Source organism: Erpetoichthys calabaricus, chromosome 11 (genome assembly GCF_900747795.2).
Source record: "Erpetoichthys calabaricus chromosome 11, fErpCal1.3, whole genome shotgun sequence".
Lineage (NCBI taxonomy): Eukaryota > Metazoa > Chordata > Cladistia > Polypteriformes > Polypteridae > Erpetoichthys > Erpetoichthys calabaricus.
Window position 1 is genome coordinate 68,532,692 of NC_041404.2, and position 21,207 is coordinate 68,553,898.

At 37.4% G+C, this 21,207-nt stretch overlaps 1 protein-coding gene across 1 annotated transcript in view; it reads left to right on the top strand.

The window, feature by feature from the left end:
- The window catches only part of tfe3a (transcription factor binding to IGHM enhancer 3a), a 79,389-nt gene that overhangs the window by 40,689 nt on the left and 17,493 nt on the right, over window positions 1–21,207 (top strand). Inside the window, exons 2-4 of the mRNA XM_028813289.2 lie at window positions 5,349–5,462; window positions 17,841–18,075; window positions 18,408–18,635. Of these exons, the coding sequence (XP_028669122.2) occupies window positions 5,349–5,462; window positions 17,841–18,075; window positions 18,408–18,635 (577 nt within the window). The remainder of the gene's footprint in view (window positions 1–5,348; window positions 5,463–17,840; window positions 18,076–18,407; window positions 18,636–21,207) is intronic.

The following is a 21,207-nucleotide window of genomic DNA, read 5'->3' on the forward strand; positions in this document are numbered from 1 at the left end:
AAACAAATCCAGTCCTAGCCATTTCACTGTGCCTGGCTTGTTAGAGGTGGTTGTCCAGGCTATACATAATTATCACAAAGCATCTAATCAATAACATTTTAGAAAAAACATTAAAATTGAGGAAGCAGGTTCTCTTCTCTCTTTTACTCCATTTATCTTTATTCATTTATTAATTTATCTATTTTCTTATTTTTACTAGTATAAAGTTTTATACTGCTGGCCTAGCTCTCTTTCTCAGGGGTGGGGGTTGTTTTTTTTCTAACTTTATTTTTTATTTTTTGTAAAATTTGAGTTATTTGTATGGAATGTTATTTTATTTTAATAAAATCAACAAAATTATAATAAAAAAAATATCACAAAGTTATCACTTAGTTCTGAAGACACTTCAGTTTGGCCTTGCTTACATGGTTAGTTTCAATGTCCTGCGTTAACATTAATGTTTTGAGTTCCTATCCATCAAGAAACCCGCTCAATCCAGTTAAGAGTTGATGGTTCAAGTCAGAAACCAGCCCTACCTTGAGCACCTGCCCATTTCGGAACACAATGGTGTCTTTGATATGAGAAGAGCAAATTTGAATGGCTCATGGTATCTGAACATCAATTGCTGAGTAATATATTTTGAAAATGTCCAGGTCGTCTTGAATAACCCTGTTCAGAATCAAATGACAAGTAAAGCAGTGGTGCAATCGGGGCTGCATCCTATTTTCATAACAGACCACAAGAGGGGAACTGGATATGGGGTAGGTTTAGTGTTGCTGCTTCACTGCTTCATTTCCGCATCTCGGTCTGGTCACTGTCTGTATGAAGTTTGTATATTCTATTCTTGTAGTTTTGTTTCCTCTAACATCCCAAATATTCGAGAAGTGCACTACATTTAAATCATCTGCTCTGAGTGACAGAATGGATTAATGCATGATTTCTTTCAGATAATTTTTGGCTTTCATTTTTCTACTTGTAAATTTTCATAGATATGTTACTGAAGCAGACAACAAACCAGAAATACTGTATACATTTGTTCATTTTATCCCCCAGACCAGCTCTTTTGTAACTGAGAATAACGTACCAATGAAGGAAAATATAAATGTTTGTTGGTCAGGGAGTTTCTTAAGTTTCAATTGTCAAAATGAATGCTATTTTGCTAGAGCTGGGGCACATAGAATCTGTAATTGCTTGGCACTTTATTTATTTAGTTTTAATATAACTATGTACCAAATGCTGGTTTTATATTTTCCACAACTTGTCTCCCAATGTCCTCCATGGCAATTATTTAGTGTTAATATAATATTGACCCAATGATTTCATAGCTGAAAGAAAGTCTTCAGGTTGCTAATAAGCTGTTATGGCACTAATTTCTGGTGTCTAGGATTTTGTAGATCAAGGAAAATTGCAAGTACAGTGGAACCTCGGTTCACGACCATAATTCGTTCCAAAACTCTGGTCATAAACCGATTTGGTCGTGAACTGAAGCAATTTCCCCCATAGGATTGTATGTAAATACAATTAATCCATTCTAGACTATACGAACTGTATGTAAATATATATATTTTTAAGTTTTTAAGCACAAATATAGTTAATTAAACCATAGAATGCACAGCGTAATAGTAAACTAAATGTAAAAACATTGAATAACACTGAGAAAACCTTGAACAACAGAGAAAACTAACACTGCAATAGTTCGCGCTACCAACCGCTGGCTGAAAACAGTTTTTTTTAATGAATTTTAAGCACAGGGAAAAAAATGAACATTTGAAAAAATCCATAATTTAATAAACCACCAAGAAAAGTAACATTGCAACAATGCACGCTACGAACCGATCGCTGTAAACAGAAGTGAAAACAAAATCAAGCCCAGTGCATTCTTTAACTGCCTTCCTACCTTATGCGTCCAGCTCTCTCTCTCACGCTGCCTGTGTGTGTGTGTCTCTCTCTCGCTACCTGTGTGTGTGTGTCTCTCTCTCTCTCGCTACCTGTGTGTGTGTCTCTCTCTCACGCTGCCTGTGTGCATGTGTGTCGCGCTGTCTCTCAGCTTGCTTCACTGCACAGTTAATGCACAAGGAGAGATTGAACATGTACAAACCGAAGGGGAAACTGGCTTGTTTGTATACCGAGTGTGTTGGTCGTGAACCGAGGCAAAAGTTTGGCGAACTTTTTGGTCGTAAACCGATTTGTATGTGTACCGAGACGTTCGTGAACTCAAGGTTCCACTGTATTGGCATGAGAGGGATAGTCCTGGTACTGCATGCCTTGCCAAAGATATAAAAGCTGCAAATGCTTCATCCATATTGCTCAAAAGGAGCATGTGATTTATTAGTGCAGCATGGTTAGTGATTTGAGGAAAGTAATCAGGGAAATGTTCAAGATCTTCAGCCATTCCCAAGTTGAATTTAGCAATTTCTTTAGAAAAAGTGGGCCACACTTTGGTGAGTGGTAGCCCTGCTGCCTCATATTTCCAGGAGACTGCATTCAGATCTGGGCCTGATCACTGTCTATGTGGAGTTTGTCTGCTTTTTTTGTGTCAGTGTGGGTTTTTCTCCCACATCATTGAGTGGCTCATGTTAAGTTAATTGGCAAGTTTACAATGACCCAGTATTAGTATGGGTATATTAGTGGGTGTGTCCTAACATGAACTGATGACCTATCCATGAGTCCTGCCTGCCCGGCGTTGCCAAGATAGGCTCTATCCCCTCCCCCAATCCTGAATTACAGTAAATTAAGCATGTTCAAAACTTGATGGGTATACAGAAGATAACTGCAGTCCATACTAATAAGCATTTCATAATGAAACATAAAGTTTTGGACATAGAAGACTTTATTAGATCCGTATTCAGGAGCAACAGTGTCAGCAGTGTGAATTTCGCAGATTTAGTTGGGATAAGCAGTGAATCCTGTACACTGGAAGTGGAAGAGAAAAGAGGAAGAACATTTAAAAGGCAAGCGATGTGAGATGCCAGGGTAAATACAAATCAGCTGACCAAAAATGTCAGATTGACTGATGAGAGTTGTTCATTTTGTAATTATTCGTATAAAATATTTGTATTCTTTGTATCTTTTTCTCTGATATTTAAAAAGGAATGGCACATAAATTCCCTAATGATGTGGTACTTTAAATACTTCATAGTTGTTCTGTTTTACTCATGGTGGCCCACATTTGATCCAAGACATTGGACCCTGAAATAATAATATAACAAATCCTCAAATTTGTATGGGAGACTGGAGCCTATCCCAGCAGCACTGTGCTGAGGGCATTTAAACAGCCAGTTCATCACACATATCCACACTTACAGAGACCAATTTGGAATTGCCAGTTATCCTAACCAGTCTGTCTTTGGGGATGTGGAGGAAAACCCTTGCAGACATGGCAAGAATGTGCAGTCTCCACACCGATTACAACCAGGCACTGGTTTTTATCTCGGCATGCTAGATCTATGAAGAGTAACACTAATCACAGCACTGAAATCCTATATTATTTATAATGTGTCTGTACTATCGGATTACTTCATGCTTGTACACTGTTTTGACCTCCAGGTGTTGCTTTTCTCTGCTCTCTGGCTAGGCAGCTCCAGTTGAATTCCTTTATTTGCACATGTGTCTCTGTTTATCCCCACATCTGGGATATGTGCCCATTTGCTAATTTGAATATATTCAAAGTAGTGTTGTTTTCATTTGGCTAGTCTGAAAATTATTTTGATGATTATCAGAGTACTGAATTTTAACAATGAATTATGAAAAAATGTGAACCACAAGAAAAATGCTAAATGAAGCAGATCGAGATAAGGTGTGTACACCTGTTGGAAACATAGGACACTTTCTTAGCCATGCCAGCAGCATGAAGAGAACAAGTAAACTCCCAAATTTAAAACTCAATCATAGACAGATAACTATTTTATGGTTTTTTTTTAATGAAAAGTAACATACCCAATACAGTTGACACAGCATGTCAATAAAACACAATTACGTTTGTCTTGAGGAATCATTGTTACTAAGAAAAATACATAGAAATATCAGATTGCCATCCTTTTGAAATGTCCAGCACACCATGCAGGGTATCATTTCATCACAGCTTAAGCAATAGCTCTAGGGGGTGATTCCAAGTGATCATTTAACAGTGAGAAAGCACGCAGTAAACATGAAGAGAATAAATCCAACCAAGTTATGAGCCCTATCATCCATCTGGCCATAATCAATTGGCATTTTGATTCTTGTGTTAAGCAAGAATAGGAAGAAAAGCTGATTTTATTAATTTTCATGTGACTAAAGTTTCAACATCCATCTGCAAAATGCACCGTAAACATGATAAACTGTGTTGCTGCGACTTAAAAGACATTCTTTGAACAGTCATTACTAAACAGGTTTCATCATGCTGGCTTTGCAGCAAATTAAATCCCTTCTTTGAAAACACATCCATCCACGAGGAAGAACTAAGGTAGACAAAGCCTTTGCCGTACTGTCTTCAAAACACTATAGGTCAAGGACCTTAAATACTGACCTTTCCTTGAACAGACAATCCAAGATTTTCTAAATCCCGTGATGTTTTCAAAAGTCTGGTGGGTGTGATGATTTTTTCTTAATTGGGCCTATCATGAAGGTGCAGTTTCTTAGGGACCAGTATTTGGTTCCTGGACAGGTCACTAGCTTTATTGGGTTTGCCAGTGATCCCTGTGATTATGAGGTGTACTACTTTGTCCAGTGCCATTTAAGATGTGCATATGAAGTTCATTGGTGATTCTAACTTGGTCCCATTTGAGTGACTAAGCACAGTGATTGACTGTCACCCACTCCCAGGTGGGTTCTTGCCTTGTGCCTTATGCTGATGGGAGAAGCTTAGATCTTCTGTAATTCTGTGGAATACAGAAGAATTAATACATGCATGGATGTTGATGGGGACACAATTAGCACAGCGGTTGAGTTTTTTGAGTTTCACTCTTAAGAGTTAATTAATAATAGTGTTTGCATAGTTAATCTTTTAAACATTCAACTTGATCCATATGTAACTTCTTACTGTACATTTCAGGTGACTGGGTCAGTGCTATGTGCATCATGGCCAGAAACATAAAAGAAAATGAAAAAAAGGTGCTCATTTATATGATGAGGCCAATGGATGTGAATTCGTTTTACTTAATGTGGAATTTGCTCAGTTTTTTACCACCCATTAATGGTGGAGAAAAAAATTAAAGGCATCTCCAGTATGTTGTTTCCTGTTTCTTTCTGTGTGCAGAGTGAGGAAAAAGGGAAAAAAAAGTAAAGTGGTTCTAAGTTAGCATCCATTACAACCAAAACTTTCTGAAAACCAGGTAATCTGAACTTTTGTAAAGTTTATAAATTATTTCAATTTTGTTTATTTTTTTTAGCTTGGAGTCTCTCCAGCCAGAATCTGGAATTGTTGCAGACATTGACGTGGAGAACATATTAACTTCTGGGAAGGAAACGTTTTATGAACTTAAGAGCCAGCCCATCGCTCAGAGGTAAACTCACTGAATGGTAAAACAGAATTGCTATTGAGTTATCATTTATCACAAATGAATGATCCAATGAATGCTTCCCCGTGACTCATAATATTTAAGCAATCATGTTTGAATTTTTTAAAGGCAAGACAACTCAATAAAAAGCATTGTTGCCTGGGCTCAAAACCTGGGCCTGAGACACATGTGTCCACATACTTTTCTTCTTCTGGTTCTGTAGATACTCTGATTTATTTGTTTTTTAATTGTATATGGATGCTCTAAATTGGTCCATTGTGAGTCAGCCAGTCATTTTCCAACCCGCTATATCCTAACACCAGGTCACGGGGGTCTGCTGGAGTCAATCCCAGCCAACACAGGACGCAAGGCAGGAACAAACCCTGGGCAGGGCACACACACACACACTAGGGACAATTTAGGATTGCCAATGCACCTAACCTGCATGTCTTTGGACAGTGGGAGGAAACCGGAGCACCTGTAGGTATATAAATATGTGTGTTTAGGATGGATTAAAACCCCTCCTGGATTTGGCTACCATTTTCTGTATCAAGAATGTTACTGTGTTTGTCTGCATCTGGGTTTGTTGCCAGTACAAGGATTTAATCTTTTTAATATTCATTTTTCATTATGATAATAAAAAGTGAGTATTATTTAAGTAGAAGATTCAATTTTAATTAAAAGTGCCTGTTTATAATTTAAAAATAGGTTTAATGCAGATAAAAATGTCAGTTCTTTAACAGCCAACAAAGTAATACAATTGCCTAATTGTTATAAAGCAGAACTGTTCAGTTGTTAGGGCGCGTTAGTACAGAGTATTCATTAGAAAGAGAACAGCATACGCTAGATAACAACTTGAAAAAGAGGAAGATTAAAGTCTTCAAATAGAAACACTTTTTTGTAAAAAGATTCTTGACCAAACAAGGCCCTAATCAAGAACTAAAGCCAGCTTAGGCATTATTGTACGCTCTGTAGGTTTGGAGGTGGTTTGTGGTGATGATTGTCAGTAACCGGACCTCTTGGAAATAAGGTGGTTGAAGTCAAAAGCCCCCCTTCAGCCTCCATCTGGGCTCTTACCGTCAACTGAGGTACACTGAGTTAATAACACAAAACAAAAATACATTCTCATATACTGTACAGGGCGGCACGGTGGCGCAGTGGGTAGCGCTGCTGCCTTGCAGTTAGGAGACCTGGGTTCGCTTCCCGGGTCCTCCCTGCATGGAGTTTGCATGTTCTCCCTGTGTCTGCGTGGGTTTCCTTCGGGTGCTCTGGTTTCCTCCCCCAGGTTAGGTGCATGGGCGATCCTAAATTGTCCCTAGTGTGTGCTTGGTGTGTGTGTGTGCCCTGCGGTGGGCTGGCGCCCTGCCCGGGGTTTGTTTCCTGCCTTGCGCCCTGTGTTGGCTGGGATTGGCTCCAGCAGACCCACATGACCCTGTAGTTAGGATATAGCGGGTTGGATAATGGATGGATGGATATACTGTACAAGAGATCACATAACACACAGAATCACCACACAATTGGCCAATTGTACAGTTGGATTTTCCTTTACAATTTTTCTCATAAGTTTTTTTTTTTTTTTTTTTAAATAATGGCATACCAAATAGCAGAAAAATACTGAACAAATATATTTTAAAAATGACAGTAATCAGCAAGTCTTCCTTTAAAAGCTCATGTTTATTTGAAAAGCACTTCATGCACACATTCTGCTGACATTTGTCTATTTGGAGTGTGCACAGTACAATCTTATCACTTATTAACAGACAAATTGGAAGTACAAGCACAAAAAAAGATTACTTTTTTAATGTGTTAAAAGATTACAATTTCTAATGTGTTAAAATTAAACAGCTATAATTTAAAGAATTGGTGCAGATCCAGCTACAAGAATATGTACCTTTTTATTTGTTTATTATATGCCTGTTTATATCAGACATACTGTATGTGGAAGTAAAGTCTCAGGATACAAAGAATGCCTCATGCTCTTCATTGAGGCCAGGTGTCAGAACACCATGACTACTGAGATTTGAGATCTTTGCTAAACTGCTAACCGTTCATGCCATATATCATCCAGGACATAGCCATTTCCAACACTGGATCACAAGCACCATACCCGCTTGTTCACAGCTGGGTAAGATATAACACTGATACTCTCTACTAGTGCCTGCTTTGTTGTTGTCAGCAAGAAGATTTTGCAAAGGGTGTTAGTTTATCACATGCTCAGGTTAGTTTTTGCCACTTGGCCAGGTCTGTGCCCTTTAAATGCCCCATATAGGCATTTCAACTATCAAGTGTATATACAAGCACACACCATTTAATTATGTGTTTTGGTATCTTCCATGACAGCTTCTTGACTTAGCAAAAGTCTGAAAGGCTCATACTGATTGATGAAAACAAGCACTCATTTGACCAGATCATGTTGCAGCTTTTCATCTTTGTTAAAGCTAAAGTCTGACTTGCTTGCTTCTTCCTTGTGTTTGTTTTACCCACTTATTGACTTCCTGAACACAGTATTTCTACTAGAGTGTCACAGGGAGCTGAAACATTTCCTAGCAATGTGTGTAGAAGGCAGGATACAATCCTGAACAAGACAGTCACATGCTAACTCATCCTGGAAGTCCGGAGCTGCCAGACAGATTCATGCACATACCAAATGAGAAGTAGCTGAAGCTTCTGAGGAAAACTACTGAAAACAGAGAGCAACCATCCTAGCTGTGTGATTTTAGTGACTTTGGTGTTGTAAATGTAGACCGCCCAGGAAGGGCCGCTTGCCATTTGGCTTAGATCAACAAAACCTTATATACTTGAACTACTGAATGCCATGGGTCCCCAGAAATGTATTTTCTTCGGGTTTAAGCTTCCTAGAGTTTTTGTTTTTCTCTTGCCCACTGTCATCTGGCTGAAGCTATAGTTATTAAAAATGCTAATTATAGAAGATACTTTAATTTAATCAGGACAGCAGAAACCATGTATACCACATGCATGACAAGGCCTCAGAGAACTAATAATTATAGCCGTGGTGCCTAATGACTCTGTCACATTATCACTTGTAGGTTAAATAAGTAATAGTTTTTGCAACTCTTAATTTACTCAGTAATTCTCATTTATTTATTTGAAATATTTTACTTATCATTATTTTAATATCCATTTTTCTAGTATGTGTTTTTATCTTTGCAGATATACTGTATATTTTAAGATAATTAATATTGTTTTTTTCATAAAGTGCTTTGAGCTGCATTTCATGTGTGAAATATGTATATAAATAAATTAATTAACAGGTAAGAATTGCAACCAAGGTCTCTGGAGTGATGAGGCAGCAGCACTTATACAGTGGAAGTGCTCATGTTTTGTAATGAAACGAGCCATTTAGTTACAGTGTACAGATGTGTCTAAAACATCATTTTTATAAACTGGCAGAGAGCACGAGGCCAAGAGAAAAGCAACTTGTATTGTTATCATTTACATCATAAGTGTATATTTTATTTTATTTTTATACAGTGTAGAGTGTGATTGGACTTCTATATTTAACATTTTAGGCTCCTTCCTCATACTCTTGTTTATGTCTACTGGAAAATGTAGTTGGCAGATCACTCCTTAGGGAAAGGAATTTAATAACAGAAAAAGAAAAACAAGAAAATGCCAGGAAACCATAAATAATAGAGTAGAAGTGTCAGTACCATGGGAAAATACAGTCAATGATTGCTTGTGTGTAATAAAGGACAGCATATTTTGGGTAAAGAGGCACCTGTTAAAAGCCAACTCTTGAAATTATTCTTGTTAGGTAGCCATCTGTTTAGGAGTTGGCAAAGTTACTACAGTAAATTTATTTAACTTTGTAACGCACAGAAAAGTAAGCCATCATAATCTGTCTGAGACATTATAGTGTAGAAAGAGGGGTTTATGATTTCACACTTGTTTTAAGAACTTTCTGACATTTTTTCCAGTGTTAGACGTTTCTGTTATCTTAATCTGCACCTGAAAATGAGCAATTGGGCAATTGTGTTTTACATACCCTCCGCCTTAAATGTACTTGTATACTAAAAATAAAAAGACATGTAAATAAAGTGATATGAATACCTCCCAACTGCATGTAGAGATGTGGTTTCATTAAACAAATAATAATCCTTTGTGAACATAAAAACAGACAGTGATGTCATGAAAGTGGTATTCCTTTGTGTTTATCATGATAATAAAGCCATTTGATAGGCATATTTAGAAAAAAGAATATTTCCCTGTATGTGTTGTGTATAAAATATTCTGAAAATATATCTGAGTCAGATTGATAAAAATTATTACTCAAATATTTTCATGTCTCAAGAGGATATCTTATTAAATCTGAGGAAATTAGGGTCTTTTTAGTGAAAATATAAACACACCAAGACAACTTGAATAAATGTTTTGTGTGGAAGAAGTTGTAAGTTAATAGCTCACTTGTCACTTCAGCACACACTATATCATCGCAGGCTGTTACTTCTCATTTAGCCATCCTGTTAATGAAAATCTCAGAGAAAACATGGCAGCTTCAGAATGTGAGAGATTCTTGTAAGCATGCAGAATTGGAAGGTGGGAATTTCTCATTTCTGTGTTTTATTGTGACAAAAACAATTTTTTTTACTAGAGCGTATTTATTTATATCTTGCTTATTTAAAGATAATGGAGATTTAAACATACAGTCATATGAAAAAGTTTGGGAACCCCTCTCAGCCTGCATAATAATTTACTCTACAGGTGCTGGTCATAAAATTAGAATATCATGACAAAGTTGATTTATTTCAGTAATACCATTCAAAAAGTGAAACTTGTATATTAGATTCATTCATTACACACAGACTGAGGTATTTCAAATGTTTATTTCTTTTAATGTTGATAATTATAACTGACAACTAATGAAAGTCCCAAATTCAGTATCTCGGAAAATTAGAATATCAATTAAGACCAATGCAAAAAAAGGATTTTTAGAAATGTTGGCCAACTGAAAGGTATGAACATGAAAAGTATGAGCATGTACAGCACTCAATATTTAGTTGGGTCTCCTTTGGCCTGGATTACTGCAGCAATGCGGCATGGCATGGAGTTGATCAGTCTGTGGCACTGCTCAGGTGTTATGAGAGCCCATGTTGCTCTGATAGTGGCCTTCAGCTCTTCTGAATTGTTAGGTCTGGCGTATTGCATCTTCCTCTTCACAATACCCCATAGATTTTCTATGGGGTTAAGGTCAGGTGAGTTTGCTGGCCAATCAAGTACAGGGATACCATGGTCCTTAAACCAGGTATTGGTAGCTTTGGCACTGTGTGCAGGTCCTGTTGGAAAATGAAATCTGCATCTCCATAAATTTCGTCAGCAGCAGGAAGCATGAAGAGCTCTAAAACTTCCTGGTAGACGGCTGCGTTCACCTTGGACCTCAGAAAACACAATGGACCAACACCAGCAGATGACATGGCACCCCAAACCATCACTGACTGTGGAAACTTTACACTGGACCTCACGCAACGTGGATTCTGTGCCTCTCCTCTCTTCCTCCAGACTCTGGGACCTTGATTTCCAACGGAAATGCAAAATTTACTTTCATCAGAGAACATAACTTTGGACTACTCAGCAGCAGTCCAAAGGCGAGACGCTTCTGACGCTGTCTTTTGTTCAAGAGTGGCTTGACACTAGGAATGCGACAGCTGAAACCCATGTCTTGCATACGTCTGTGCGTGGTGGTTCTTGAAGCACTGACTCCAGCTGCAGTCCACTCTTTGTGAATCTCCCCCACATTTTTGAATGGGTTTTGTTTCACAATCCTCTCCAGGGTGCGGTTATCCCTATTGCTTGTACACTTTTTTCTACCACATCTTGTCCTTCCCTTCACCTCTCTATTAATGTGCTTGGACACAGAGCTCTATGAACAGCCAGCTTCTTTAGCAATGACCTTTTGTGTCTTGCCCTCCTTGTACAAGGTGTCAATGGTCGTCTTTTGGACAACTGTCAAGTCAGCAGTCTTCCCCATGATTGTGTAGCCTATAGAACTAGACTGAGAGACCATTTAAAGGCTTTTGCAGGTGTTTTGAGTTAATTAGCTGATTAGAGTGTGGCACCAGGTGTCTTCAATATTGAACCTTTTCACAATATTCTAATTTTCCGAGATACTGAATTTTGGACTTTCATTAGTTGTCAGTTATAATCATCAACATTAAAAGAAATAAACATTTGAAATACATCAGTCTGTGTGTAATGAATGAATCTAATATACAAGTTTCACTTTTTGAATGGAATTACTGAAATAAATCAACTTTGTCATGATATTCTAATTTTATGAGCAGCACCTGTACTTTCAACAAAAAAAGATAACAGTGGTATGTCTTTCCTTTCCTTCTGTACTGGGGTGTTTTCCGAACAAAGATTTTTAGTGAAGCAGTATTTAGTTGTATGAAATTAAATCAAATGTGAAAAACTGGCTGTGCAAAAATTTGGGTACCCTTGTAATTTTGCTAATTTGAACGCATGTAACTGCTCAATGCTGATTACTTGCAACACCAAATTGGTTGGATTAGCTTGTTAAGCCTTGTACTTCATAGACAGGTGTGTCCAATCATGAGAAAAGGTATTTAAGGTGGTCAATTGCAAGTTGTGCTTCCCTTTGACTCTAAAGAGTGACAGCATGGGATCCTCAAAGCAGCTCTCAAAAGATCTGAAAACAAAGATTGTTCAGTATCATGGTTTAAAAGCAGTGTTTCTCAAACTCGGTCCTGGGGAACCCCTATTTTTGTTCCAACCAGATTCCTAATCAGTGACAACACCTGATAACACTGAACTCATTTAATTAGCTGGTATTTTTTTTTTCTTTTATTCGACATTCAGAAAAGCATAGCAGCATGATTTTTAAATTTATAAGACATTTATAAAATTTCTGCTTTTGCTATAGATTTAAATGCTTAACTTTCTTTTGTTGATTTCATTATACTTTGCCCTTTCTCTGTGCAGTTTTTCCCCCTTCGTTTTATCTTAATAATGACAACTTAAAACGAGCAGATCATGCTGGGAAACAACACACTGAATAATCAAAGGCTGCAACTACTTTAGCGTCAAACCCACTAATTAGTAAGTAATGGATTAATTAAACAATTAGAACACCTTGAAAAGTAGAATGAAAATCAAGATGAAAATACTGTTAAAAAAAAAAACAGAATACATTATTCCTATATAACTGCTTGGCACATTTTAATATATATATTTTTTTAGCAAACTTAGTTTTCTAATTAATATATTGTTCCCTAAACACAGAACTTGGGAAATATCAGTTCACTTAATTAGCCCAGGAGTTCAATTAAAAACAGAAGCTGGTTGGAACAAAAACCTGCAGCGACAGGGGGTCCCCAGGACCGACGTTGAGAACCCCTGGTTTAGGGGAAGGCTACAAAAAGCTATCTCAGAGGTTTAGACTGTCAGTTTCAAGTGTAAGGAATGTAATCAGGAAATGGAAGGCCACAGGCACAGTTGCTGTTAAACCCAGGTCTGGCAGGCCATGAAAAATACAGGAGCGTCATATGCGCAGGATTGTGAGAATGATTACAGACAACCCACAGATCACCTCCAAAGACCTGCAAGAACATCTTGTTGCAGATGGTGTATCTGTGCATCGTTCTACTATTCAGCGCAATTTGCACAAAGAACATCTGTATGGCAGGGTGATGAGAAAGAAGCCCTTTCTGCACTCACGCCACAAACAGAGTTGTATGCAAATGCTCATTTAGACAAGCCATATTCATTTTGGAACAAAGTGCTTTGGACTAATGAGACAAAAATTTAGTTATTTGGTCATAACAAAAAGCGCTTTGCATGGCGGAAGAACAACACCACATCCCAAGGAAAACACCTGCTACCTACTGTCAAATTTGGTGGAGGTTCCATTATGCTGTGTGGCTAGTTCAGGGACTGAGGCCCTTGTTAAAGTCGAGGGTTGGATGAATTCAACCCAATATCAACAAATTCTTCAGGATAATGTTCAAGCATCAGTCATAAAGTTGAAGTTACGCAGGGGTTGGATATTCCAACAAGACAATGTCCCAAAACACAGTTCGAAATCTACAAAGGCATTTATACAGAGGGAGAAGTACATTGTTCTGGAATGGCCGTCACAGTCCTCTGACTTGAATATCATCGAAAATCTATTGGATGATTTGAAGCAGGCTGTCCATGCTCGGCAGCCATCAAATTTAACTAAACTGGAAAGATTTTATATGGAGGAATGGTCAAAAATACCTCCATCCAGAATCCAGACACTCATCAAAGGCTATAGGAGGCATCTAGAGGCTGTTATATTTGCAAAATTTGCAAAAGGAGACTCAACTAATTATTGATGTAATATCTCTGCTGAGGTGCCCAAATTTTTCATATGACTAAAATGTTACACATTTTCAGGATTGTCGTTTTTTTTCTAAATATTTTTTTATAACTAGTAGTTAATTCAAACCTCTCTTGGCCTTATTTTCTTGCAGTTGGTGAGTCCACAAAGCAGGTGCACAATTTCCATGTGAGCAGAGCTTGACTGGGTTACAGAAGTATATGCTGCCTCCAGGAAACATTCTTGACTAATTTTCTGTGGTCCATAAGCAGGCATAAATATACTCTGATCTGAATTCATGTTTGTCACATGGCTCATTTCTCTGTAAAGGTCTGAGGCTTTACAATAGTCAGCAGAAATTCCTTGCTTGCTTATTTGTATTACTATGACTGAGAGTCGGAGAGCATTAGACCACATGGCCCTACTTCTCTCCATTATTTCCTGTCACATACTTTTCCTGGTGCACTCAGTTATAATAATAATAATAATTCATTACATTTATATAGCGCTTTTCTCAGTACTCAAAGCGCTATCCACACAGGGAGGAACCGGGATGTGAACCCACAGTCTTCCACAGTCTCCTTACTGCAAAGCAGCAGCACTACCACTGTGCCACCTGTGAGGACTCTACCTCCTCCTTGTTCTGCCTTTCATTTTTCAGCTTAGTATCTTCCCTTGTAGAGTTAAGTGCCGACAGCTTTCTAGCCATGTAGACATCACCAAAGAATCTCATTTTTTCCTGTGTGATTGATTTCATCATTTGGCATTCAATCAGAAGTTCATGTAGAATAGACTCATTTGACTTGTAATCCATCCACTTGACTCTTGAGAAGGCTTTGGTAGCAGTACATCTCAGAAGCCACTATGCTTCTTATGGCATCCAAATCTCACACCCATATGTTGCAAAGTTCCACATCAAAGCCTACAGCTATCTCAACTCTGGGTGATCTGCACAGTTTATAGTTACTTCAGCATCTTGTGATGTTGTATGGAGTGTTTAAGAGTCCACCATCACTTTCCTTGATATGTATTCACTTTCATTTAAAGCCATGACATAGCTTTTTAACAACATCATATGCCTTCTGTAAGTTTTTACTTACTAATCTATCTTTGAATGTGGATTTAAATTCCTACACACTTTTCTTCAGCAGAAATGATATTTAGTTAAGTAAAATGATGGGGCATTGTGGTGTGATGAAAAGCAATGCTGCCTCATGGCCTCAAGACCTTAAATCTGAATCCTGGCCTGGTAAATATCTCGGTGCAATTTGTTTTCACATGAGTGTCCCACCAGATACTCCAGTTCATTTCCACATCCCATAGGTGCTCAGGATATGTTAATGGCTGACAAATTTACTAGACAAGTATGATTGAATGTTTATGCATGTCTTTGAGTATGCCCTAAGCTAGATAGATAGATAGATAGATAGATAGATAGATAGATAGATAGATAGATAGATAGATAGATAGATAGATAGATAGATAGATACTTTATTAATCCCAAGGGGAATTAATCCCAAGTGCTAGACTGGCACCCTGCCCAAGGTGGTTGTCATCTTTTACTCAAAGCTTCCAGAATTCACTTTGAAAGGACTGTGTGGAAATTTTATTATTCTGCTTATAGACTTATAGTGAAACCTGAATTTTGGTTGTTCTCTTAAGACTTTGTTTTTTTTTTTTTTTTTTTTTGTTTCGCTGTATTAAAATTTGAAAGATATTTACTCATTTTAAGAAGCGGTGGGCACACTATGGCTTTGGCTTTACTGGGCACTAATTTATATGTATGTTTTGTATGTAAACCTAAAGTGATGTATTGCACTGCAGTCATTGTGTGTTCATATGAATAAACATATATGGGTGGTGCTGATTGAGTTGAAGAATGCTTCTTTATTATTTCAGGAACATTAATCACAGTATGATTAAATATGGCTTAATAATAAAAAAACAAGATTGTTGATAATTGTACCCTTGTGATTAGCAATTACCTCTAGGTTATTTATTTTCTTCTGAACAGACTCTCTGCATGCTTTTTTTTCCAAGCATGCCATGCAAACTCCAAAGCAAAGATAACAGCTTGAAGATCAGTTCAAATGGAACTAACAATAGCACAGAGACTTATCAAGTTGAATAAAAGTGTATCTGGTTTCTCAACATCCAATAATGGTCAAAGTTAAACACCTGTACTGGGAAATAAACTGCACTGTGGGATGCCCATGTTAAGGTGTCACCATATCTAAGCTGTTCAGGTAGCTACAGTGTGTCAAAATGTCTTGAGTAGGTTCATTACTATAGCAAATTTCTGATGTTAGCCTCCCTTGGAAGCAGTAGTCTATGATATAACACAGATCGACCAGGTTTACCTGTAGGCCACAAGTATTACCCTTTAGAATTGTAGCAGAGTCTATACTAACGTGACTTCATCATGGATGAGTAATTACAAATTGTAATTGAGGCAGTTCTCCCACTTCCTACTGCAAGTTCAATCTCATGTATGCCCCATAACTTTTGCTGATTGCACATAACACTGCTAGTTGCCATACATCTATATTATTTTATGTCAATTCTTCTGTTTACTATTAGGTTGGTACAGTGAAGGAGGTCGTTTCTTAAGGGGCAGTTTTTGGCCTGACTGACTGAAATCCACAGATATTTTATAAACAAATAGAGCATTTTAGAAAATATAAAAAATAATAATTTTTACTATTTTACCTTATAAGAGTAGTAAAGTGATATGTCTTATCTAGAGACATTACTAACAGAAGAATCAAGCCATGTATAAATACACTTTCCTTGATTTTTTATTAAAAATAGTCAAAACATAAGCACTATATTGATTAGAAAGGAAACCTGTTTCATATAAACCAGTGGTACTGAACGTGTTTTAGACCAAGGACCAATTTGCTAAAGAGAAGGATAAAACGCACCACTAAGTGTAATTGCAAGTTACAATCAGAACATTTATTTACTAAAGGAATTTCAGTATTGCTGGCTTTATATTTTGGCCATGACAATAGTATAAAGGCAGGCAGCCTGATAACACTGATGCAGCTGAAGAGACACCCACTTGTCACTGGCCACATTAAACAAAAGGATTACAGCAGCGAAGAGGTGGGCACTACAGGCTAACACTAAGAAAAATTTAAGATGTGTACAGTGACCAAGAAATGTTCAGTAAGGGAAAGAGAGGGGATGATTACCATAAGTGGACAGGAGCATAGCAGGAACGAACAGCACTGAAGTAAAAGTTCTTACTGTGGACAGAGGTTTCAAAATTGGATCCTGGTGGGCAACAGCTGCAGGTTTTCATTCTAACCAATTTCTTAATTAGTTATCAAATACTGATACTAATAAAGCAGATATTTGCCTTCAATTTAATTGATTTGTTTTTTAATATTTATAACCCTAACCAACAGCCAAACAATTATGAGATGCCAACCAAATGGCTACTGCAGATGAGAGTGTTTATGGAGTCCGCACGCTATGGCGAGATGTGGGGAAAGTAATAAAAAGCCTAACATTACATAGAACAGAAGTGTTAAAGCCAAATTTTATTCCAAATGTGACAATCATATCTATTAAATGATTACTAATGTTATGCATAATTTGTGGGACATTTTTGCTGTTCACCTTATATTTTATGGGGTAAAACTATTTGCCTCTAGTTATTTCTAATGCTGGACTGGTGTAGCTGAGACAATTATGAACTTGAAGTGCCCTCTGTAATCATGGCAACAAAAGCCATACCTTGTGCATAAGCAGGCCTCAGTGAGTGACTTATTCTAGTCTTTCCATCTATGCTGTGGTTTTAGCAACTTCTCAGCCATCTTTATTATCACCATTAACAATGATTTCAAAGAGAAAACTTTATTTTTACAATGCACTTATACAGATATGAGGTTTTCTACAGAGAAGCCTCAAGTAATTGGATCCATATTGCCATATAAAGTTACAAACTGGCACCTTTACATTAATACTTTTACTGTAATATTGCTATGCTTTCCTCAATTGGGAGGCAAGGAGCATGCCTGCCTAACCACATATGTGCCATGTTTTCTTGTGTGCAGCTCCACTTCCCCAGTCCCACCCGGCACAGTGATGTCGTCAAGAGTACTTCTGCGGCAGCAGCTCATGCGGGAGCAGGCCCGGGAGCAGGAACGCAGAGAGGCACAACAACAAGCCTCAGCAGCCCAGCTCCGTTCATCAGACCGCAGCAATGCAGCCACATCTGCTGCCATCAGTGTCAGCACCCCACAGGGGTCCAGACCAGCTCCTGCACAGGTTCCAGTTGAAGTCCTAAAGGTAGGAGAGATATCTGATATATAGCTTCTTTCTTTTTATATTTCTTTTTGAGATCAACTTTGCTTGCCTATTTATTCAGTTCTGTTTGAATTAGTGGAAGAAGGTATATCAGAAGTACATGTGCAAAGTAAAATGAGAATGATAAAAATTTGATTGAAATAAATACTACTGACATTATAGCTATATATATTCATTACCACAGTATATGACAGTAATACAGTATACTGTATTAAGGACAGTAATTAAGTTGTACTTGCAGAAAGTGACATGGATGTTTTTAAAAAGTGAATTTGGCTGACTCTTTATGTTTACTTTGTGGTATGTCTGGACAGGTACAAACTCACCTGGAAAACCCCACCAAGTACCACATTCAGCAGGCCCAGCGCCAGCAGGTGAAGCAATACCTCTCTACTACCCTGGGTAACAAGATAGCTAACCAGACACTGGGAGTGTCTCCCTCCCCACAGACTGGCTCTGCTCCAGAGCTGGCCACTGCCACAGGAAGTGCACCCAACAGCCCAATGGCACTACTAAACATCGGCTCCAATTCTGAGAAAGAGGTAAGGCTGTGGCAGCACTATTTTGGTTTGGTATGTCAATAATAAAGGCAATAAAAATAATCACAACTATAAAGTTAGGTATGCAATGAAATGACAGAGACTCATTGTTATACAGATGTCCATTATACAAATATTTTTGTTGATAACAGTAGATTTGCAAGCACCAGACACAGATCCTAACATTAATTCATGTATTTTCTGTACACTCTGTATTCTCTGTACAAAATTTCAGAGAGCCAGACCACATCTTTATAGCATCATGGAAAAGGTAGGAACCAACCCTGGATAGGGCACATCTCCATCACAGGGCATTCCAAAACCCACAATTATACACTGCTTTTTAAAATACAGTAATTCCAAAATAGAAAACTGCATACAGTAGATACAATTTTATTGTGCAAACTGCACAAACTGCTGTTCAGACTAGGAAATGAACCCAGGACTCTGGAGCTGTAAGGCCTCGCTGAACAATCGTGCTTCACCAAATACTGATATATCACTGTTTGTCAAAGGTGGCCATGCAGTTAGACCCTGTTTTTTTCTACCACATTTGCCCCGTTTTCTTCTTTCTAGTTACAGATTGGCTGTGTTTTACTACAGCTCATCAGAGAAATATGTTAAAAGTACAAACTTTTGATGTAATTCTAGAACTAGAAGGTAGAAATAACTATTTGGTAACAATCATCAGACAATACAATTATTGTATAATTATAACAGTAATTCATAAACAGAAAAAAGCCTAGAGTCCTTAATTCAGTTAAATTTATCTTATGCAGGAACTGATAATGGTGTGTCTTACATATTTATTACATGCAAACAATGCATCAAATCACATAGTAAACAATTCATTATGACACTTCTCCTAATAATAAATGAGAGTGAAGGCTTCGCAGTTTAGTAAATTTACTACTAAGACTGATATAATTATTGATAACTTCACATCCCTTGTCCGGCATTAAAAATGAAAAAAAAAAAACAAAAATCGAAGGTTTATCTCTGGAAGGTTACTCAGAATATCTGACCCATCAGCATTTCTAAATACTCCCTACATTTAACAATGATTTTTCAAAACTGTTTTTAGTATTGTTGATGAAATTGACATTTATTAGATGGAGTGACCAATAGCACTTTTTGAATTTTTCTATCTATCTATCTATCTATCTATCTATCTATCTATCTATCTATCTATCTATCTATCTATCTATCTATCTATCTATCTATCTATCTAAAAAGGCACACTAGTCTAGACTCTTCTTAATGAAGTAAGATAACCACAGGACCTGCCCCAAGTAAACCAGCAATTTGGCAACTAAATGGCTCTGCAAATCAGAGATAGACTCACTTTTACTGATGCAGCCCCAGAGGGCATTGTGAGATGTTTTGGCAGCCCAGATTCCTATTCAGGTTTCCAGCATGCAGTATATTCTCACAGTAGCATATTTCTGTTGTAAAATAAAAGCAAACAAAGATTTCTTTTACACAGTTGTCCACAACAAACATTTGTTGTACATGTTTGTTCAAATTGCTTATATTTAAATTTCCAGGAGCTATGCAGTGGCACTGCAGTTAGTGGTGCTACAAATCTCAGACCTAGTCAATGTGAATATAGAGTCTGCACCCTCTCTGCATATAGAAGAAACCCTGGGTACTCCAGTTTTCCTGTTACGTCTCTAAGCATGCTCTTGTTAGGTTGATTGAAAAGTGGCTTCAGTGTAAGTATAGGTGTATGCATTTGTGTATCAAAGAATGGACTGATGCCCTATCCAGAGTTATATCCCAACCATCCAGGCCCCACACACACACCCACCACCACCCTGAATTGGATTCAGGGGGTTTGATAATGTCTGTATATAATTTAAGCACCTTTTGAAGCCGCTTGTCATTAAGTAATATGAAAGTCTCCAAAGGTCTAATGTGCAATGCAGTTGTGAAGTGTGGGCTGCATAAAAGATGCAAACCAAATTTGATGCAAGTTGAAGCCACTTTTTTCCTTTAGAAGCACATTTGGAGCCAACTTGAAACTGAATTGAAACAGGTCTAAATTGTACAGTTGGTATAATAAAGTGCTTTGTTTATTGGACTTGACCAACAAAAATGATTGATCATTTTGACCAATTTTTGTGCGATGTCCAAATATAAGTCAATGTGATGGAATGTTTTTGGAAACTGCAGTTTGCTTTTCCCAGAAAGACTTGATATTCAATAATATTCATCAACATGAATTTAATTTATCATGTTTAATTACATTAATTATTATGAATTTGCTATATTTCAGTTATTATTTGTAATTTTGTTGTAAAATAGAAAATAATACATAGGCTTTGAGTACTAGATTACACAGTGCAAACTAACAATATCCATAAAAGAAAAATGACTATTTTCTACAGAAGCTATAAGAGCGTATTTTATTCCCTCTGGTTCAGTGAAGTAGTTCTACTTTTAGTTATAATAGGTCTGTTTTATTAGCAAACTGTATAATATAGCTCCTTTCTATAGTAATACCCAGCTATGGAGCTTTAACATTACAGGTCTGTTTAATTACACTTTTTTTTACATTTGTGGGAAAGATATG